The sequence below is a fragment of the Zosterops lateralis genome (genome assembly GCF_965231275.1).
Source record: "Zosterops lateralis genome assembly, chromosome: 5".
In the NCBI taxonomy this organism is placed as follows: Eukaryota; Metazoa; Chordata; class Aves; order Passeriformes; family Zosteropidae; genus Zosterops; species Zosterops lateralis.
In genome coordinates, this window is record NC_139766.1 from 6,673,186 (window position 1) to 6,695,928 (window position 22,743).

The 22,743-nt window shown below is 43.4% G+C and overlaps 1 protein-coding gene across 5 annotated transcripts in view; it reads left to right on the top strand.

The window, feature by feature from the left end:
* The window catches only part of FGFRL1 (fibroblast growth factor receptor like 1), a 168,507-nt gene that overhangs the window by 133,077 nt on the left and 12,687 nt on the right, over positions 1–22,743 (top strand). For all 5 annotated transcript variants that reach the window (XM_083861801.1, XM_083861803.1, XM_083861802.1 and 2 more), the window contains one exon: positions 18,485–18,565. In XM_083861801.1, coding sequence (XP_083717927.1) covers positions 18,485–18,565 — 81 coding nt within the window. The remainder of the gene's footprint in view (positions 1–18,484; positions 18,566–22,743) is intronic.

The window sequence follows — 22,743 nt, forward strand, 5'->3', positions numbered from 1 at the left end:
CACACTGTTTGTGTGCTGTCTGATTTGATGGGTGATGCTGGAAGCTTGACCTTTGGTTAGATGACAGAAGCAAAACCTGGGTCTGCTTATCCACTGTGTGCAGGCAAGCCATGACATATTTAGACAAACTAGATAACTTTTAAAGCAATGTTCCCTAAATTCCAGCACAAATTACCTATGGGACTGCATATAAGGATGAGGATTTTCATAAGGCCTACTACTTGTTAAACTCAAAAAAAAAAAAAAAAAACCCCAAGGTGTAGATCAAATCAGGTATCAAAGAACTCACACAAATAACCTACACAACACATGTTGTCCTAAGGCAAACATGTTCCCAAGCAGATGGGATTGCATCTTTCACTGCTGCCATTTACACTGCAGCTGCTCATGAGGTGTTTCACCTTCCCATCCAGCAATACCCCTGTGCAGAAAAGGTGTGATTTAGATTTGGTTTCAGGCAACAGCTTTGAAGGGTGAAGGAGGTAATTTTATCCAGGCTTTTTTCCTAAGTAATTTGTATTGTTCGTTTTCCTGGGACTTTTTACAGCTTGTGCTCTCCATGGCTTTTTTTTTTTTTTCCTTTTTTGTGGCATTGCTTCAGTCTTGATATAATCCCTTAATATACAGTGGAGAGCAGTTCAGTCCTTCAGGGAGATGCCATTGGAGACCACTTCCAGGTTACTGGGTCTTTCAGTGTTGTTCACATCCATCTTAAACATTAATATTCTTCATCCATTCTACCTTGAAGCCAATGAAACATTTTAATTGGCTTTAGTGTCCTTTGATCAGGCCTGTGATGGGTGTATAATGTTGTTGTAATGCTGTACAGGTTGTTATAAGGAGTTTGTATTTAGCCTTTCCTCTAAAGGAGTGCTAATGTTGCTCTTATTTCTGGCTCCTTGTGGAGAGGTGCTGTTGCACAAATAGTTGGGAACAGTTGTCCAGTCTTTACCCAAAGAATATGTAATTTTGGCAACAGCAGAAAAGGCAAGATTAATATTACTATGAGCAAAAGTTTTGAGGCAGTAAGAGAAGTGAATATCTTCCTCATTTTCACTCAGAGGCACTGGGGAGAACTGAGAAGCAATCAGCTCTCTGTGGCTTATACCTGTGCCTTATCCTCCACCAGTTGTTCCTGAACACAGCAGCTACTCCCATTTCAGACCAGTGGAAACACTGAAAGTATCTGAAAACAGAGTCTGGCCTTTCATACAGGAATCAATTTGCCCATCACAGTGGAGCAACCACAGAGAAACTGTTTAACAGTACAAACCCCACATTGTGTATGAGATTAGGACAGGAAATATGGGATTGAAAGCCAAAACTGCATGGTAAATTTGAGTGAGTTATACACACTAAAACAACATGCTTCTCTCTCTGCATCCCTGCCTGTACCAGAGAGGCTCACAATTTGGCTCTGTTCATCCTCATGTTACTCCCAGTTGGTGGGAACCCCTTGCTCCCGGGTTCACAGATGGGGTCCTGGGCCATCACAGGGAAGGTCACCTCTCCAGTGGTGGAGGAGAGCCCAGAGCCTGGCTGGTGCTGTGCTGTCTGCTCCACATCTCCCCTTTAAAGGAAAGGAAAAGGCTTTGATAGCTTTGAGATAAAGGCTCCTGAAGGCCTCTTATGAGATGTGCCCTAATCAACAATCCATGGTGTGTTTACCTGTGAACATGGGTATATGTTACCCAGCTTTACTGTCCCCAAAATAGGGATGTAACTTTTTTTTTCCCCAATTAGTATCCAAAAATGCTTTCTCGCTTTTTTGCTTTTTCAAAAAGGCTAATGGAAAAAAAATCTGCTTTCAGAGGTGTTGTTTTTTTTTTTCCTTTTGATAAGATTAACCCATTGTTTGTAAAGCAGAAAACAGAATTTTTTCCACTGAGCAAACAAAACCACAATTGCCGTAACGAATATTGGGTAATTAACCCTTCTCATCTGAAGGAGATAGCAAGTAAGATTCACTGCAGTACTTTCCCTGTAGAATAAAGTAGCTGTGGTATTAATCCAAGCCAAACATTGAAGCTTTTCAATTGGTTGTATTATTATTGCAGTTACAGCATTTTTACAGCCAGAGCAGGAGGCTTCTGAAATTAAGGTGATATTTAATCTTCTTAAGACTGCTGGGCACCAACTAACTGCTCATGCTATTGAAGGGAGACAGCTGCCTTCTGCTCTGCTTTATACAGAATTAATGCCACACCTCAGTTTCTGGGAATTTTCCAATGCAGTTTTCATTTGGAATAGCTGGTCACTTGAGTAACGTGTAGCTTAGAAATAAAATAGAAGCAATTTTCTGCCTAATTAGAAACATAATCCTAAATTCTGCCAGCTTCAGCCTGGCAGTTCAACAGAAAGGTTTCAGTATGGGATTGAATGTCATGTTTTGAAGCTTGCTCTGCATCCCTGCTGGTCTGAGTGTGGTTGCATTGCCTTTTGCTTGGGAAGGGGCAATGTGGTGCATCACCTCCCAGACAGGATCTGTGGAGAGCCATCCCAGCTTCAGGCCAGGCATTTGACATTGGCCAGGGAATCCTTAAGGATCAGTGAATGGACGAGTTTGAATGGAAGCAATGGAAATCTGCCCTCTGGACTGAACTAACTGGGTTGTGTGGGAGGGGCAGTTCTCTCTCTCAAGGCTTCTTGAAGAGACTTCTCACTGTGTGAAATGCTGACAAATTATGGTTCCACCAGCCAGGAGTCAAATTAAGGAAGGTTCATGCTGAGGCTGAGACAGTTTTCCAACAGTATAATTTCTGAGTGCTCAAAGAGCAAGGCCAGCACAGCCAAACATTGTTTTTCTGCTGTTTTATCTCAGAGGGAGCTTGCAAATCACCCTGATTTGCAGTGGGACTCCAGTGCAGCACATGGGAGTGAGCTGGGCCTGTCCTAATACAGGTTTGAGTCATAAAGGCAGTGGGGTCCCTGCCCCTCAAATGGATCAGACAGCAGATCCTACTCCAGGAGTTCAGTGAAAAAACAGTGACAGATCTCTACCCACATGGGGTTGGGTTGGGAGTACACAGGGGGGTGTAATCAGACTTCCTTGTAACAGGATGGTGATTGTTCAGTGAGATATTCCACGTCATACTGGTTGGGGAGATCCTGATTGCCTTCAACACCCAGAAATCCAGTGGCTTCCACAGGGACATGCAGTATCTCGAGCCTGTTTTTTCTTAGAGAAGCCCCATCCACAGATGTGATCCAAAACCCCATACTCTTCCTACATTCTGGGTTTGCTTCTTTTCTTTCGAACAGAAGTAGCACTGTTCTGTGTTTTTTAGATTTTCAGAGTTACTAGACTTCCTACATCATATTACTTAGCACAAGGATTATTTGTTTTCCAGCTTGTAGATTCCCAGCATTTCCAGACAGACAAAACTATATCAAATCATTGCAAAAAGCATGACTCTTTGACTTGTCCTCAGTTACCTCTCCTGTGCTTTTGGAAACAGTCATGGATACACAGACCTGTGCCACATTGCAGGCTTCACCCCATTGCTTCTCCTCACGGAAATTCTGTTTTTATTAAAAATATTCCTCTCCGTGGTCGCTCCTTCTTCCTTTTAGCGAGTCTTCTTTGGAGCAACCCCACTCTGGCGTTCCTCCCATCCCACTGCCATGAGGCTGCCTTTATTCCTGGTCGGATTACTGAGGCCTTCCCTCCTCCCTGTGGCATCCCAGCACAGGGTTTACCCCAGGCTTCCCATTGCGTAGGTCTCTGTACTGCTGCCAGGCGATCCTCGCAGTATATGCTGCGGGTGATTCTCTCAGCCTCTGGAATGAATTATTTTATTGCTGCCAGCTTGTCAGAGAAATCAGCTTGAAAGCTGAGCCAGAGAGCAGTCCTGGGAGCGACCGACTCAGAGGGGAAGCAAAGTCACCATTGAGCAAAATAAATCAGGGGGTGCATCAGCTGGATAATACAGGTGGTGGTTTATAGCAGAATTTCAAAAGGACCAGTTAGGCTTCGTTTCTTAAATGTCAAGCTCACAAATACACAAATCAGGATATTATAATTAAGCATTGTTGCTTCCCCTGTTTTGGGTTTTAAGGGTATAGTTTTCTGTTTGCCTGCCATCCTTGTAAAGATTAGGCATGGTCTGGACATTTTTCTCTTCCCATTTACCTCCCAAGGAATTTACATTCCTGCTCTGGGCCTGCACTTGGGTGTGCGTGCTGCCACTGAAAAGGCTGTGAGCCATAAATAAAAGAACAATATGACCACAAGCACCCCCTGCAGAGGAAGAAGAAAGACATGAGTAAAATAATATGCCAGAGAAAATCGCAGGCCAGATAATTTATCCAGCCCTAATTATTTCTGGGCCAGAATGAGGTATTTCAGATAGTAAGAAAACACCTTTTTTTTTTTTTTTTTCTTTTTCTTTTTCTCTTTTTTTTTTTTTCTTCTTTTTTTTTCCCCTAGTGATTTCAAACCATTGAACTATTCCAATTTGCTTCAAATTTTCAAATTTTAGTTGACTCTTTGTCAAGAAAAAATCACCAAAGGTCACTCACGAGCACCACAGGATCCACAGCATATGTTTCTGAAGCAGAAAGATGATTTTTTTCATGCATTTCTGGTACTTTCAGTCGTTCTGACTCCTGTGTCTTGAAAGAAAACACATCTCAGGTGTCACGTTAATCTGGTTGGTATGAGATTATGGCTTGCAAATTGCTGATTTTGGATATGGATGCCTGGCCCATTTAAAAGACTTTCAGCATAAATAGTAATAATAGACTTACAGTGGTGCAGTCTTTCAGAAGACGAGACAAAAAGCTGAGCTTGTTAAAACAAAAGATACCCCAGAAGCAGGAAATTTAGTATTATTAATGAAAACAGAAGGAATTATTAGGAATGTTTTCACATGATAGAGTTCCTCATTCAGGATGTATTACCCTGAGGACTGCACCGAGGGGTCTTGCTGGATTTTTTTTTTTCCCTGAGTGTGTCTGCAGCACTGTGAACATTCCTCTGCTCCAGCCTGTGATGTATTTGTAACATTTGCATGTAATCTGTCAGGGAGGGCCTCTGCTATAGAGCGTGGGAGTTTCAGGCCCATGGGATTTGTAGACTGCAGATGCAGAAGTGGAAGTCAGTCAGATTTGTGGTATGGACAGGGGTTTCCCCGGTGCTGGAAGGAGGGAAGAGTAAGCCCTGCAATCTGACTGTGCACAGGCTATTCTCACAAGGTTTCCATTTTCAGGCTCTGGATGTGTTTTGGCATTGGAGTTCTCCTTTTCAGCCGATCCTCCCCAATTTTTCAAGGTTCACCCACAAGTCATAATTGCCTGGGGGGATAACAGCACATGGATGCAATGAAATGCATTCATAAAAGTGCTTGGTTTTGCACTGACGGGGCTCTAACTGCTTGTTATCTCTGAGCATGATTTAGAGGGACATAAATGCAGCATCTCAGCCTCACACATTCATAACCCCTTCCATCAAAAAATCTCGAAGCATTTTACGCACAGATGTAACCAGATAATATGTCCTGTTGTCTGTGTGGCATCTCCAACATCAGTCATCATCATTCTAAACCATATGCCAGAGTCTAGAGTATTCCCTGAAGTATTTTACATGGGAGGAATCATGTAAATAGAATATCTGGCAATCTATGAATGGCTCACAGGATTTCAATCAACTGCACAGTTTTAAAATTGGCATTCAAATCCCTCTCACATCTGTTGTTTAAAATAGCCAACGGCGTGTGGAATACATTCAGTATGAAATATTCATATGAGTATGTTAATAATAAAATGCATTATCACAGTAAAAAAAACCAAGGTGTATAAACTGCAGTGCTTGTTAGAGAAAATATTTAGAGATTTTAGAGAAAGCACTGTTTACTAGTCAAAAAAACCCTCCCAAACTTTCCCTCCGTAGATAATACTGAGATAGTCTCTGTTTTTTCAATACAGGACCTAAATGTTCCCAGTTTCCCCCTCAGTGCAGATTGTGTCTTCCAGTGCTCTCCAAGAGCAGTCCATATGGGGTAACTTGCATAGGAAGCTAATAAACTGCACCTCCTTTAGCTTCTAAATATCAGAGGATGAAATACCTCTTGGAAAAAGCTTTTTATGGATCATCTGGGCAAGGTCCTAGGTGACACCTAACTCTGGTTAGGTGTTAGGTAGTTGTGGTTCATTGACAAGCGCTGAATTCCACTTGCAGCCCTAGTTTGTCTCCTCAATGCATTTTCCTGTCTGCAAACCAGTACTGTTCATGAAGTCTCCCTGCCCCTGCTTCATCTCAGTGAAGCCTTTAAATGAGGTTTAAGGTGTGAGGTGTATTAACATGTGACGTGTTGTGTCTCTGACTGTAGAGGATTATGAGTACTGGGGAGAGCTGGACCCTCACTCTGAAAAAAAAAAGGCAATAACTTTGCTACTGAGCACTCAAAATCTGTAGAATTCTGCCAAAAATAATCTTGAGTTTCACATGTTTTTAGATATCCTTGAAAGGCCCCTTTCAACCCAGGCTATCCTATGATTCTGTGATTCTGTGTTTTCTTAAGTGGCTTCTGTCTCTGGTCCTTTCTGATCCTAAGATGGTGGTTGTTCTTATAGGCTGCTGGCCATGTGCCAGGACAGGCATTTAAAAAAATGCAAAAACACACAAAGGAATTTAATTCCATCCCACAGGAATGACTGTGCTATGTTAGTCATTGTTTTGAAGCATGTTTTAGAAATTTCTATTGACAGCATTGGGATTATATAGTTAATTGCGGAGCAACCATTTTTACAATTTGTGTTTTACCCCACATGGAAAGCTATAATTTACTCCATGTAATTAGGTTAGGTTTAATTTTGGCAAGACACAGGACAGCATTATCCTGTGTAATATACTGTAATCCTCACGTTAGGTAGAATGCCAAGTATTCAGTTTGTTTTGGGAGCCAACAAAATTACCACTTGTCCAGGGCTGTTCTTGGACAGAATTGTGAAAGTGGTAACATTTTGCTACTAAAACTGGCTTATTATTAGTCTGACAATGACCTAGAGATATATATATCATTCATTGAACATAATGCAGAAGATAAATGGCACTTCATTAATAAAATTATGTATTAAAGAGCATATGAGGGCAGTGTTACAAGTCTTGATATCATCAGACACCAAGGCTATTTCTGTCTTTCATTGACCCCAAAATCTCAATTTCTTTACCTTATTGTCATGCTGTTTAGTAATCAGAGAGATTACACCACTTCATATTGCTGTTACACAACTGCATATCAATTTGTTTATAAAAGATAAATCTAAGTTTAAAAAGCTAAAAATTATTTTTCTCTCTATCCTTTCAAATGCCCTTTCTTCACTTTCTGACTTAGTGGTTTACCTAACCTTTAGAAAGTCTATCTGTCAAAAGAGATTTGAGTATAAAGTTGTGGAATGGTAACTGATGAGGGGCTGAATGCTGCCAATGCCATATTAAAATTTGTATTTCTTACATATATGGACTTTTTTCTGAAGTAGTTTTCTTCTGAAATCTGAGAGGAAGGCTTCCCTAAGAACATCTTGTGCCCCCCTGAACATAATGGACATCTTGGACACTTAGACTATTATATGCTCTGCAATGGCCAGTTAACAATTATCATCCTCTGTTGATGTCTTAGCACTTCTACAACTTATAGATGCTGTTATTTCTTGAAATCAAAGTTAAACCATAATAGCCTGTTGACCTATCTTGATGAGGTGTGATTTTTCACCTCAAGCAAACACACTTTTCCCATTAAAGATGTTGAGCAGCAGTCCTCTCTGAGATTTTGCTTCATTTGGTAATTGTCATAGGATGGTTCATTTCCTTTCATAGGAGATATTTTTTACTTTTCTACCAGAAGGCTATGAAATATGTAAGCCCATAAAAAATGTTTCAGTAGTTTTCATACTGGGGTGGAAGAAACAGCTGGATTCACATTCCTGGCAGTAAAGCCCAGTATTGCAATTTCCAGTTCATCGTGATGGATTGGGTAATTCCACACTGAGGAATTATCTCAGTGTTTGGAAGGCAAAGGACTGAACAATTGATTATTTTTGTTTGATTATAAATGCCATCCAAAAATAATGGCTGTGCTCAGTCACTGACATGTGTGACCTCTCTTTTCCTTCCATCCCCTCTGGAAATCTCTTTGTGCTGGCCTATTTTGGCCATGTGAATGTTCAGGGAGATGGAATACGTATCAATGATGTTTCCACACATTTTGGTGAAGAAAATAATAAACATCAATCAGTGCTATTAGGGAGGGCAGTGATAGAGGTATAATTTCATGGGGGGCAGCAGCTGTGTACTGATTAAAATAGAAGGCTGGGAGTCAGGTCTTATCAGTTTATCCTCAGCTCTGCTATAATCTTCTCCTTATCATTAACCTTGCATTAGTCCTTTCAGTGGCATGCCTCCCTCCCCCAACCCTAAGAAATTTAGGATTGTTGAAGATGGAATTTTGGCCTGTGTTTTTGGGTGGAGTGTTCATACCACCTCTCTTTTGGCACCCACCCTATGGAGCCATCATCTCTTCTGCAGCCAGGGAAGAGAGGTAGATGTCACCCTGACCTTCTTTTCATTCTCTGGACTTGGGCACTAGAGTTAGGTTTCCAAAGAAAGGACTGTGTAAACTCACTTGTCACATAACACTTAAAATCTCAGAATCCTTCCCAGTGTTTATAAACTTTCTGTAAGTAACTAGTGATTTATTCTTATAAATAATATCTGCAGTGAAATGGTTTTAATTCAAAAGGGCTGATCTGTGTTATAAATGAAGCTTTTCTTCTCAACTCTAATCATCCCATCTAATGATGGGATCCCCATCATTCCCCTACCACACCAAAATGGATGGATACTAAAAATATGTTTTTCAAGGAACCTTAATATGTGTGACATCCACTCCGTGGATGCACTACACAGGCAGTAAACTCTTCAAACAGGATCTGTCTTCTCTGCTATTTGTGAACAGCCTCTAATATACTGGGACCTTGTCTCTAGGAAAGCCTTGATGCTAGCATTAAAAAATACTGGGAAATATTACCAATTTGTTCTGGGCCTGGAACAGCTGGCTGGTAATTGCTGTCTTTTGGGGGCTGCTATTTCATGCTCAGAAAGTGCTGGTGACAATGCAGAGGCCTTAACCACTCATCTTGTTCTCTGATTTCTTCTCCCTTTCATCCTCTGCAGTAGCAGATCAAGACTGTGACCGCAGACTGGTGCCTGTGGTACAGAGCTCTCAGGGCTGCTGTCTGTGTGTGCTGGGGCATGCTGATAAAAAAAGTAACCTCAGCAACAACAACAAAGGAGGAAGAACTGTTTTCTTGCCCCCTATGGACTGGAGACCTAAAGTCAGGCGGGAGGTCTTGGTGTCTGGAGGAGTCAGCATGGCAGAAGGGCTGTGATTGCCTTTGTAATGTAATTGTTGTAATGGCAGGCCAGGGAATTGCAGTGGTTGAGTGAAAAACTCCAGCTGTTTGTCCTTGTGGTTCTTTGTGTGGTTGCAGCAGGAGCTGGAGCATCCCCATGTGCAGATGGAGCCACGACTGAGAATGTGTCTCAGATGACACTGTGAGCTCTGTGGGCAGCAATAGACCACAAGGAGCAAGGAAGAGCTGCACTTTCAGAAAGGCTTCTCCCTCCACAGCATTATGGAAAGTGGTTGGGGAAGGAGAGGATGAAGGTTATAAATTAGGTGCAGATCTGAACTAAATACAGAGTCAAGGGCACAGAGAAGGGGAGGAGAGGGGTGAGTGTGGTAGGCACAGATCATATCCTGCATGAGCTCAGAAGAACTCCACAATTCCTCTATATAGATACAGCCAGAAGAGAGTATTTCATGATCTTCAAGGACTCCTTTTTCATCATCTTCTGTTGTGTGTTTTCTTTCTTATCAATCATACCATACTCCAGGAGTTACTAAAAGTCACTTTGAGAACTACATGAGCCAACTTTGGCAAATGGAATTGTAAAATCCATAGTTCAGCCATAGTTAGATCATTATAATTTTACATGTTCTGAAGTTTGAGGCTGGAAAGCTGCTGGCAGAAAAGGAGCTGAGGGTGTTGGTTGAGAGCCAGCTGAACACTATGTGCCCTGGTGGCCAAGAAGACCAGTGGAGTCCTGACCTGGGTCAGCAATGGTGTGGCCAGCAGGACCAGAGTAGTGCTTGTCTCCCTGTGCTGGGCACTGGCGAGGCCACATCTCAAATCTTGTGCTCAGTTTTGGTCCCATCACTGCAGAAAGGACATTGAGGGGCTGGAGCATGCCCAGAGAAGGGCAACAGAGCTGGGTAAGAGTCTGGAGTACAAGTCTCATGAAGAGCAGCTGAGGGAGCTGGGGGGGTTTAACCTGGAGAAAAGGAGGCTCAAGGGGACCATCTCAGTCTCTACAACTCCCTAACAGGAGGGTGTAGCCAGGTCAAGCTCTTCTCCCAGGTACCAAGGACAGGATGAGAGGAAATGGCCTCAAGTTGCACCAGGGGAGGTTTAGATTGGATATTAGGGAAAATTTCTTCATGGAAAGGTTTGTCAGGCATTGGAAGAGGAAGTGGTTGAATCATCATCCCTGGAGATACTTCAAAGACATGTAGATGTGGCCCTTAGGGACATGGTTTAGAGGGACTTGGCAGTGTTAGGTTTGTAGTTGGAATCAATCATTCTATGATTCTATGAAATAGAGCTTCTTTCTCTTCTTCTGAGTGACTGTTCCATAGTCAAGCAGATGCTCCTCTTGGGAAGCTTTCACATATGTTCAATTTAAAGGCTTTCAATTTTTGTCTCAGTTTTTTTTAATGTATTAATCCCTTTATACCCTTAAAATACCCCACTTTTTTAAAGTTCTACCTCTCCACATTTACCTCTCTGAGGAAATACATGATCCCTTTCCATACCACAGTTTTTAAATCAAGCCCAAGCAATAAACTCCAGCATTCTTTATGCAAGAGTACAGAATGGGGATATGTCCGTGTTGGTCTCAAAGCAGAGATTGCAGTATTAAGGAGGAATTGGTAGTAAAAGATTTAGTCCAGGTGCTGGTAGCAGCAGCGAAATGCTGCATAGCAGTGAAAGATTCTCTCTGGGCTGCTGAAGCTCTCAGTGGAAGTAGGATTGGTTTGTCTGTGCTGTTGGAGCTCATTTGGTACCAGCCTGTAAAACAAACCAGTTTTCATAAGTCTGTGCTACCCCAGTCCCCCTTTTTCTCATTCTGTGGAAGAGAGTTAAGTCTTCCTTGGTCTCAAAGCTGTCATCTCTGATTATGTTCACCTGTGGGATGCAGCAATAACCACCAATCCAGAGCTTTATCACTGACAGGTGATACAATGGGCCTGTACATCGTCACAGCTTAGAAATGTGAGTTACTGATGCAGCTCTGGACAGGAGCCTCATTTCTTCATTACCCAGCCAGGGCTTTTGTCTGTGGAGTCTCTCCAGTGTTTCAGGAGGCAGGTGGCCTGCAAATGTTCCTTTTGCAAAGCATCCTGCTTACAAGAGATTCCCTGGGCCTGAAGTGAAATCCATGAAAAGTTTTGCATGGAAATTCTCATGAAAATAGCCAGAGCTGAAAATACCAAAAAAGCCACCAACACATACTTTTTTATTTTTATTGTCAGGAAATTCCAGTTTTAATACCTCTGGTTATTTTTGGCCCAACTGCAGTTGAAGGCAGTGAGTAGAAAAGTCTCCAGTGCCTGTCACAGAGAGAAATTCTCTGCCAGTAACCTTTTACTTCATGTTAGTTTTATTGTGGGTTCTTTTGTTTTAGTTTGATTTTGGGGGTTTTTGTATGTGTGTGTGTTTTTTGTTTTGGTTGTTTGCTTGGTTTTTTGAGAAAAGCAGAGTGTTCCTTGACTATGCATTCCTCTGAGTGGGTTTCTACTTTTACATCCTGAAGGGTTTCCTCTGAATGGACCCAAGAAGAGAGGGGTTTCCTCCATGAGGTCTTTTTTATCTAAATACTCCTGATACCTTTGCTTTCACTGAACTCTTCCAAATAAACTCTAAACACATTTCCTGTCTTTTCATAACATCAGCACTGTAAATACAGTAGGTGATACTGTTAATGTAGTTAGGAATTAAGGAATGGTGAGCATGAGATGGAGGGTTAATGGAGGATCAACAAAAAACATTCAAAATAGTATCTGTTATTTATGCCGGGTTTGTGTCAATGGGATGAGTTCACTGGAGTTTGGTCCTGTCTGCCTCTGGCAGGAAAGAGGGTTCAGAGTGGACACTTGCTAAATTAGACCTCAATGATGGTAAAACAATTCAGAATTTATCAAAGTGAAGACTTTCCATCTTAATGATTTCAAGTCACCCTTGGGATTCACCTGTCTCAAGGGTCCTGAAGCCATAGTTCAGGCTTGTAAAAAACACAAAACAAGCTGAAAAATCACAAGAACTCGAAAATTTGTGTTTTGCTCCTCTTCGCCCAAGATTTTAGAGTGTGTTTGCACAGAATTCTTGGGAATCACAGATGTTAAGAATTGTTACTCAGTAACAAAAAAACCCCCCGTATTTTAAAGTAGAGACTTCAAGGTCAAGATCATGTTCAAGGTCCTCCAGAAACATCCCAAATATCACAAGAAGAGCAATAAAACTCTGTCAGCTGGCAGTGGTAGCTCTCAGATGGTGTTTGTGCTAGTGTTGGGCTGTTTTTCCCTGGCCATTGAGGGTTAATGCCAGCTAAAATTCTAATGAAACCTGGAGTGTTAATCCATGTTAAGGAGATCTGGGGAAAGCAAGTGCCTTAATCCCTGTGATATCCCAGAGATAAAGCTGTTGCTGCCTTCCTACACATGTACCTCATGGAGCATTCATCTGGGCATCAGATAAACCAGTCAGGATAGCAGAACAGTCCCTAAACCAAAGTACACTGTTCTTTGCCTTGTGTTTCCCTTTAAATTCCAGCAGCTATTACAGGAAAACCTGAATGCATCTGAGATAAACTGCAGAGACATACTTTTTAAGATTGCACTTGCTTTTGTGTGTGTTAATCCACCATCTACTGCACCTTCAAGGCTGCTGAAAAATAAGTCAAAACTTTTCCTTTGAAGTTTATGATCTAAGTTTTGCTGGTTAGACTCAACAGAATAAATTCTGATTTAACTCCTAGAAAGGCCCAAGATCCACCTCCCACAAGCTATTTGAGTTTGGTCACTCCCTTAGACTTCTGCAGCAGTGAAGGACATAGGGAAGCAAATATGATGTGCAAATATGACGTGTCTGGGTAAACGCGAGAGTCAGCACCTAAAGCCGGAGTTCAGAGAGATTTCTTCTATTCATCCACGGGAGGAGGAGAAGGCCTCATTATAATTGTTCAAGCCTGACTGGATTACATCACTTTCCCCCTCATTTCACTCCCTCCCTACTTGCCTCCCTCCTTTTATTTACACCCCTTGTGCAGCAGCAGTGCAGAGTGGGGGCTGCCTTAATGATGGATGCTGATCGCTTCATTCCCCACTGCCCCCCCAGCACCTCCCCACACTGCTTTGAAGTGTGCTCAGGTCTCAGGCTCCAGTTCAGAGGTCACTTTGTTTATTTATGCAAAGCTGGCTCATCTGTGAAATGGGCCTTTCAAGGCCTCTGACATCAAAGACTCCAAAGCTGGTCCCATCAAGTCAGAGCAGGGACGGGCCTTGCATTATAACAAATTGAAGCAACTTGGTGAATCATAGGGAAATATGATGGGTAGATTTTTGCTTCAAAAAATTGGGCTGTTGTTTTGACTTGTGGTTGGATGCTCAGCACATGGTATTGGCCTGAAAACCAGTCATACCCTCTCAGCTAAAACATGAAGCCTTCATGGAGAGCCTGTGGGTAAATAAAATTTGATCCTGACTCAATAACAATCTGAATATTTCCCATCACTTGCTCTCAGAGCTGGACCGGTATGAAGAATTTTCCATGTGCTTTAACTTTTAAAAGGGAATGGAACAATTCTGCTGTGGTAATAAACAGTAACCATATCCCACTGATGTGGCAGTCTTTGTCCCATAGGCTCCTCAGTGGGCTTTGTCAGTTGATGGAGTTACATACAGAAATCCCTTTTCTGGAGAAATCCAGCCTGCTTTGGGACACCCAACTCTTCCCCAGCACCACCAGCATCTCAGTCCTGTGGCATCTCAGACGTAAAAGCCAGCTTGGAATGAGATTCTGAAGCAAGGGAGAGGCAATGGCTGGAGAGCAGCTGAGGGTGATGCCACTGGGGTGACATTCCCAAAGAGTGGGCTGATGCCTCTCTGTCCATCCTGGCCCTGTTTTGCATGGCCATGTGTGATATTTGGAGGAGAAGGACCTACACGAGTTTGTCCCATGTCTCCAAGTCTGTCACCTGACACGATATTGAAGCCTTGCCCTTCAGGTTTCTCGAGCAGCCAGCATGCTCTGTAACATCATGGAGCCAAATTGTACATTAAGGGCACTAAATCATGTGTGTGTTTTCTTAGCATCAGATACTCGTGACATAAAATTAGTCAGTGATTGCTTTTCAAGGCAGGTTTTCCACTTCATCTTCCAACTGGCTGCTGTCCTAAGCGTGTGATACTGTCCAAGAAGTCCAGTGCAGGATGACCTTCCAATATAGGTCACAGAAAACGGAGCTTGTAGGAGACTTCAGCAGTTCATCCTTCTTAGCACTGCCTCTCATAGTAATCTGCTGGCAGCACACTGGGCAATGCTGCATGGCTGGTCCCTGCTGCCCTTTGACTGCAGGCTGATTTTTCTGTATGTACTTATCACCCCAAACTGCTCACCTCTGTGGGGAGCTGACAAGAGCATGAATAAGCAATCGGCTTATTAGGTCATTTCTTGAGTATAGCTAAGACTCATGATCTCTGCTACTAACTCACCATTCTATATGCTGCTTCTGTATATTTGAATGTGGCTTCTTTCTCCAGGTCCTCTCTTTGTCTAGGAAGAATCCTGCCAGGCCAGTTGTGTTTGTGACAGTTGGAGTGAAATGCAAACAGCAGGTCTTCAGATCTGACACTATTAACCAGGTTTCAGACTGCAGGTTTGGGCTGAAGCAGATGCCTCTGAACTTTCAGGAAATTTAGCTTTGCTTTCCACATCACAAACACCTCTAAAACACTATAGAAGTGCTACTCTACCCTTGGAAGCCACTTGATATTAAAATTGAAAAAATAAGAAAGTTCTTCTAAGCACAGAGAAACAAACTCCATGCAGCCACAGTACTGACTTTGATTGAGGCAAGTGGAAGTCAAATACTGGTGATGTCTGAATTAGACAGGGGCCTTCCATCCTCAGGGTGTTCCTGAATTACTTCTCTCCTGAAGTAATAAAGCAGCTCTTTTTTGCCTCTTTGTAACCACAGGTCAGAGCTTAAGACACTCACCCAAGGGGCAAGAGGGGAGATTCAAATCCCTCTCTGAATGCAGCAGAAGAGAGACCTGACCCTGTGTCACTCACATCACAGATTGGCACTTTATGATTATATCTCTGGCTGCTCTGCTGCCTCACACTTTTTAAGTTCAGCTGGAGATTCAGGGGCTTCAGGGAATCTTCCCCAACTGAGCTTCATCCAGCGTCTGGATTTCACAAATCAGCTCTTTTTGGTACAGCTGTTGTGTGTGCTTGTTCAGATACAAGGAAGGTAGGAGCCCAGTTCACCGCATATTGCAGCTGGAAGGGTCTGCTGTAACACCTCTCACCCCATGAACAGCTCTGGGGATGGGAAGGAGCAATTTTGCTCTACAAGAGTTTCCATGTTGATGGCATTTCCCCACCTCAAGACTTCTATTAATGTTACCACATTCCCAACACATGTGAAGCAAGTTCCAGCATATCTAAACCAATGTACCTAACTATGCCTGCAGTTATTTATTTCAGTCTTGCTCTTCCACCAAATCATCTATTCCATTGGCTCAGCAGGGTGGCATAAGTTATCCTGATCTCTTTCCCCAAAAATGGTTTTTTTCTGGGTTTGGTAGGTGACACCACAGGTTTGCAATTTGTTGGGATAACAACTGACGATGCATCTTCAAAGGATCAAATGGATTCTGAGCAATTTTCCTTACATCAAAAGCTTGGCAGCAAGTCAAGGGGTGTGGAGTCCACAGTCAGTGGTTGTGTGTCAGCAGGAGGAGGGCAAAGGGACTGACTTACTGTAACGTGAGGCAGCAGGCAAGGGAGATACCCTGCTTTTTGTATATCAAATTGAGCAGGATTAGGGTATAATTGACAGAACATCACCACTTAAATGTCTTAACCACTTTTTATGATATTCAGGAGTTAACAATGGACAGGAATCTCATATCTCTGACCAGTTTTTCCTCTCCATTAAAATACATTTTTTTAATTGTGCTGAGGTATTTACTATGTTCTCTTGTCAGACAGCATCCAGGAGTTCATTCATGACACTATGGATATTTATGAGAAAAACTGTACAGGTGCCAGGACATCATCAATTTGGTATTTTGACTGAAAGGAGACAATGTGATATGCAAGCCATCATGTAAAATGTGTATTTTTGTATTCCCTGCATTTGGTTTGCCAGGGTCGTAAAAATAAACTTGCGAAGTCCAGCTCAAGAGACACTGGCTGCCTCTCTAACAGGCTGTAGGCAGAGCCTGGATGGTGCATTGGCACTCAGGCTCTCTGTGAGACTTGGTGGGACCTGTTCCACCCTGCTGCCTGTGTTTTGGGCTGGGAGGTGGCTGAGGCACCCAGGAGAGGTTCAGCCATGGACAGAGGGTGACAGGAGGTGGGATGGGACAGTCAGCTGGAGGAGCTGCTGAGGTTTGAGCATGGTGCTGCTGCCCAAAAAGTTTTTTTCTTCTCCCCTCAAAGTGAAAGCTGTACACAGCTCCAGGAGAAACTGTGCTGAAGTAGCCAAAAGGAGAAGAGAAGAATCTCTCAGGGCCGAGGGGGGACAAACTTGTTGCAGCCTCTCTGCTTAAGGGGCAAGGCTGATGAGAGCAGAGCATCTGTTGGCATATAATGTCCTGTGCTGAAGAGATGGGATATCAGAACCTGGGATGAGGATTGGGTTAAAGACACATTTTTCTCTCTCGAAGACTGCACACAAACTTACACAGTAAATACTGGTTTAAGCACAACTCAACCTGTAAAAAAACTGTAAAAGAGAAGTTTTACTATTTGTACCTTTTCAGGGGGACATGCTTATATATAAGCTGAGATCAGTTTTTCCTCTCTGTTGCAGAGATTACAGAAATAGTCTTCTCTTTTGCTCACAGGACCCTTTTCTTACGAGTTTCAGGAGCTGGTCATTTGGTGGGATCCCTTCCTTAAATCAGATGTTTCCACTTCTCTTTATTTGTTTGGGTCTTTTACACCATTGTGTTCCTCATTGAAACGAACCTTCTCCCAGCTTTCACCTGACCTGTCCCTGAAAATCAAATATTCACCCACTTGAGTGCACTTTAGGTAGGAGCTGAGGAACTCTTGGTTGAGACTGTCACCTCAAATCCAGCTGCCCTTTGGGGCTGTGGCACCTTGTAGAGCACAGAAGCCATCTTAGAAGAGAATGTGTTTTGTTGCACCATCCTGTGAGGGTGTCCTGAGTGCCTCAGGTGGGCCTCCCTCCTGGTGTGAGCCATTGCTGTATGAGAGGCTTCTCAGAGCTGAGCACTTGTGCCATAGAGGTCAAGCTGGAGGAGGAAGAACTTTCACATCTGGGTGCTGCAGAGGTGTGAGGTCACCAGGATCACCCAGGTTGTAGAAGGAGGCTTTGGACACTCTCCTGCCCCCTTGGCCCTCCTGGAGGCCTCGTAGGTGGCCATACCACAGTGGCAATTTCAGCTGGGGGCAGCTGAAGAGATGGGGATTTCACCTTGTAGAAATTTCTATTTCTCCAGGGCAGAGCTGAGATTTTGGTGCTGCTGTGTGGTAGTTCTATAGACAACAAGAGTGATGAGGGACAAAGTAGTGTGTTGATACAGGTGGATGGGTGGTCTTAATTAAAAAGAAGTATATACAAGCAGCTTTTAAAATCAATATTGTTTTTTGCCAGACATAAATTTACATTTAGTATCTCTTGAGAGGTCATTTGACCCCAGACCTGCTTGTTTTTCTGATCCTGTGTGGAAGCTGAAGGGTGAATTAGTGGCCACAATCATACTGTTTGTGCTCTGTGTGACTGATCACATAAGTCTTTCCCCATCTCCTAAGTTTAATTATCTCTAATTTTGATTTATAGCATTATTTGCATAGATGATACCACAGATCATCTCCTCCTAAGGAACAGCAACCTGTAAACATAAACAAGGAGGCTTTTGTCAGCTATTAATGGAACATTGATTCAGCTCCCATTGATTTGATAGCCTGCTGAAAAGCTCATAAAACAGAAAACTAAATTCTTCATTAAACTGGCCAGGCTGTAGGTGCCAGGATGTGGATGCCTACTGTATGTTGGGTTTGCTTCAGCTGCATGGTGTCTCCAGCAGGAAATGCAAACTCTTGATGTTGTCCTGTTGTGCTGCAGGAGACCTTCTTAACATCTTCCCTTTCCTTTCCTTCACAGATGATGCCAGCTCAGGAAAGGACAGCCAGGTGCCTGAAGGCTCCAATGGAGAGTATGAAGATCACTCTGGGAAGCAGTGGGGTAAGGAGCAGTGTGTGTTTTGTGGTTTTCCTCAGCCCTTGGTTCACGTGGCACATTTTTCAGCTGCTGAAGGAGAGGAAAGGCAGAGTGACTGGAGTGAGTTCTCCCTACATATGGTCAAATAATAAACAGAGTGTCAGCTGAATGTGTTGGTGTGAATGGATCCCATCCAAGGGTCCTGCAAAATGCAGCCTGTGGTCGGCCCTAGGGCCCCCTGCCATTTACCTCAGCATGGTTCTCCTTTGTATTTGTTTTTCTGGGCAGAGACTTTTCTTCTGCATGTGCAGCTATTACAGCTTTCATAGACTCCCTATAAAAAGTGTATTGACTTTTACAGCAATATTTCCAAAAGTCCTCAGTGCCAGCATAGCATTGCTCCCACTGAGGGCAAATGGGAGGTCTGACTTCACTTCAGGAGAATTAGCACTAAGCCAAGATGAGTATTTTTTAAGATCACACTCTCTTTCAGACACCTGCCTGAACTTCTCCAAGCCATGGGCTGCTCAGGCGTAAGATTTTGTTGCTGTTGCAGAGCTTTGGGGAACTGCTAAAATCTCACTTGGAACAGGCTCTGAATCACTGCAAAACCTGCAGGCCCAGTTTGGTCCAAGCACTCCTTGAAGGACAATAAGTTGTCAGGCCGATGCCAAACAGCTTTTGGCCATTACTGACAGGAATGTGATGTGAGTTTATGAGATCAGTGGATGAAGCACAGCATTTCATTTTGCTCATGCAGTTCATCCCTTTAATTTTATAATAGAGATGGTTTTATACCATATTTATGACGAGGGAGAACCTCACAGTAGCGGTAGGGGTGGAACCTGACAAGCTTTTGCTGTGTGAGTCCCCACCACTTAGGCTGAGGCCAGTTTTCTTCAGGAGCTGGCAAACAGGAATATGGTGAGGTGTGGTGTAGTCCAGGCTACACTTGAATTACATATTTATCTCAGACTGAGCTTGTTTGGGGAGAGAAAGGTAACCTCCACTCCTTCTGGAAAGGGATGACAACATTTTAGAGCTGGAGGAAGGGTGTCAGATAAACTGTAGGTCAGGAGTACTTCAGGAGGGTTTCAGCAGCTTGTACAAAACTGCTGTCTCTCCACTTTTCATTACCATTGTGTTCCTGGTAGAGCCGCTGGATGATGGATCAATACAACAATAATATTATGAAGAAAAGATGTAAACTCTACTAAAAATATTAGGCAATGACAATCTTGCATCAGACTGTGTCTTTCTGTGTGCTGCCCTGGCCTAGGCCATTGTGCTCCAGAGTGTTCCTGAACCTCTGCTTTTTCTTCTTTTCATCCCTCCTAGCTCCTCTCCTCTCCTCAAACAGAGAAATGCCTGGGGCTGGCCACACACCCACCTAAACCCTTTCCATCCAGCACTATCCACCAGTAAATTGCTGGTGGAGTGCAGGAGGGGTCAGTGTGTGTCTGCAGGTATCTGGAGGGTGATGGGTGAAGAAGCAGTTTGTGTTGTCACAGTCCTGGGCCCTTGGAGAAGTGTGAGAGGAGAAGCATGGTGAACAAAAAAGCTCCACTTTGCTTTCCATCTACCATCACAGAGTGGTAACTCTGAGGAAAGCAGGGAACTGATGTGGGCACAGACAGAGACCCCCATCCATGTCTTCCCACAACTGACTGAGCTCTAAACCAGAAGACTTGAAAGTATTCCAATACATGGTCCTATTGTGACACTTTTTTGAAATCATCATGAAAGCCAGAAGTGGTAATGACTGTCACTACATGGAGGTAATGGTGGTGCATCACAGCAGACAACATTTTTCAGATAATCACCTCACTTTGTGTGAGCAATGTCTGACAGGAACCTTAGGGACTGATCCATGCCTCTCAAGGTGTCCCACAGGGAGAGGATGCTGCTGAATTCCTTTGCAGGCTTTTGTGCTGACAGGTTTCCATTGCATTTTATTAGCTTTGAATAAATCTTCATGGTAAAGAGCATTTCAGCCATGGACCTGTACATAACACTGTCTCTTTGTCCCCACCCACTTGTGTTTTTCCGTGCTCTTGAGTGGGACATAATTTATACTGTACAAATGTGTGGTTCATATTTATGAAGCAAATGCCAAGTGATGTGGAGGAGAACAAGCATGTGAATAACACAGAAGCACTTTTTAATGGCCTTTGCTGGCACTCCAACAAGCAAAACTTCTGTAAATGGAACAGATTTGGGGACAGACATTTAGCATCAACTCAAAAGAGACCTTTTCTGCCTGTCTCTCACAGTGCTGCTTCTCCTCTTTCTTCTCCTTTGTGCTTGCTGGGTCTCTTTTTTCTCTCTAATGTGAGTCTCTCTCTCTCTCTTTCTCCTTTTTTTTTTTTTTTTTTTGTTAACTGACTTTTCTTTTCTAAACTTGTCCAATTCAGGCTTTTGTCAAGGAAACATTCAGGACTGTGTAAATGGGATCTGGTTTCAGCATATTGCACACAGCCTGGAGTAGCTTTTGAGACCACATAATCACTTAACCTTTTTTAAACAGAAAAAGAAAGGAAGAAAAGCTGAAAGATCCAAAGAAGTGTAGCTTTACCTGTAGTTTGGTATGTATTTGGGCAACCATGTGTGAGGAGTGAATGCAAAACTCCAGACTGACTCATGGGAGTCACAGTGGGAGGAAAACCAGAAAAGTTAAAAACCTGCTTTTTTTGGGTGGAAAGAGTTTCTGTCTTAAAACACCCTTACTGAGCAGGGATGCCAGCAAGTCCTTCTGAGAGTTCAGAGTCACTCACTTGACTATTCAGTCTGCTGGGGGACTGTGACTGTCCTGGCTCCAACTTGCTCTTTGGTATGTTAGTCCCAGCTCAGGAATCCTGTCCATGAGGATCTCCCCTCTACTTAAACCTGGAGTTCTTGGTCTCAGAGTAAATTACTGCCATATTACAGAGTAACTGTTCAGACCCATTGCATGGCTGATTCCTGACCTCTCCATGAGCCTTGCAGATGTTTTCCCAATTTCCAAAGTGACAGCCCTTTGTCAGCACGTCTCCCTTGGCTCAGACTAAAATTTGGGATGTCGTTGCCCACAGTGTGCAGCTCTGACAGGGTTCATTGTCAGGGAGGGGGATTATCTCTGCTGTGAGGGGGCCTCCTGCAGCAGACCCCAAAGGGAACACCCAGCAATTCAGGCACCACGACCTGTGGAGGGGGTTAGTATGTCACACTTGCTGCTCAGCTGTCATGGCAAAGACTTCCAGTGCCAGAGTTACTCCGGTTCATTGGATTACACATGAAAGCCTCTGCATGGAGAGCAAAGCATTTCTGAGCAGGAGTTTGAAATAACATAGAATGGCTGGGACCCAAAATGACAGCCAAGGGGGGCAAGGGAAGGCTGTGGAGACAGATGGTTTCCCCTACGGAAAAGCGGAGGGGGGTGTGCCAAAGGGTGTCCTCTTCCCAGAGGGAGGGATGTTGGCCAAGGCTGCAGGGGGGTGAGGGCTAAGGGCTGTGCTCACAAACCTCAGAGGGCAATGGCTGCCATTCCCCAGTGCTTGGAGATAGGAAGCTGCAGACCAGCCTCTTCCATTCAGGAAAGCTCCCCTATAATGCACATCCCAGAGCTTCTGGCCCTCAGCCCTGGGCAGCAGGGCTGGCTGTCAAGTAGGGAGTCTCACTAGGCCATCCTGTAGCTGGCCAGGGAATCCCTGGAAGTGTTTAAAAAGCAAGTAGATGTGCTGCTTAGTGGTGGAGCTGGCAGAGTTAGATTAATGTTGAACTCAATAACCTTAGAGGTCTTTCCTGACTTTATCAGTTCTATGATGGATTTAGTTGGAAGTGCCCCTGGACTGGCACTGTGTAGTTAAAGTAACTGTGAGAAATTTGTTATTTCTTTTAAATTCTTCAATTATTTTCAGATTTTGCCAGCTGAGGGCCTTGCATTTCTCTAAGTTTCTTGTCTCTGCTCTTAGAAATATTGGTGATTTCTTTGCTAAGACAAGATGACTGGCTTAACCCACGCTTCTGTCCACCAGCAGCTACTGCTTCAGATTCTCCAGTTTTGGGATGGACTGGCACAGGGTATTCTCTAACTACAAACTCACCGAGTTTTAGTGGGTCTTTTCATTTCTTTGTTCACTGCTTTGGACCATTCAGCATGAATGTTTTGTAAATTGGAGCTGAACGAATTGCATACATTTAAGTTCAGATCAATGTACAAAAGT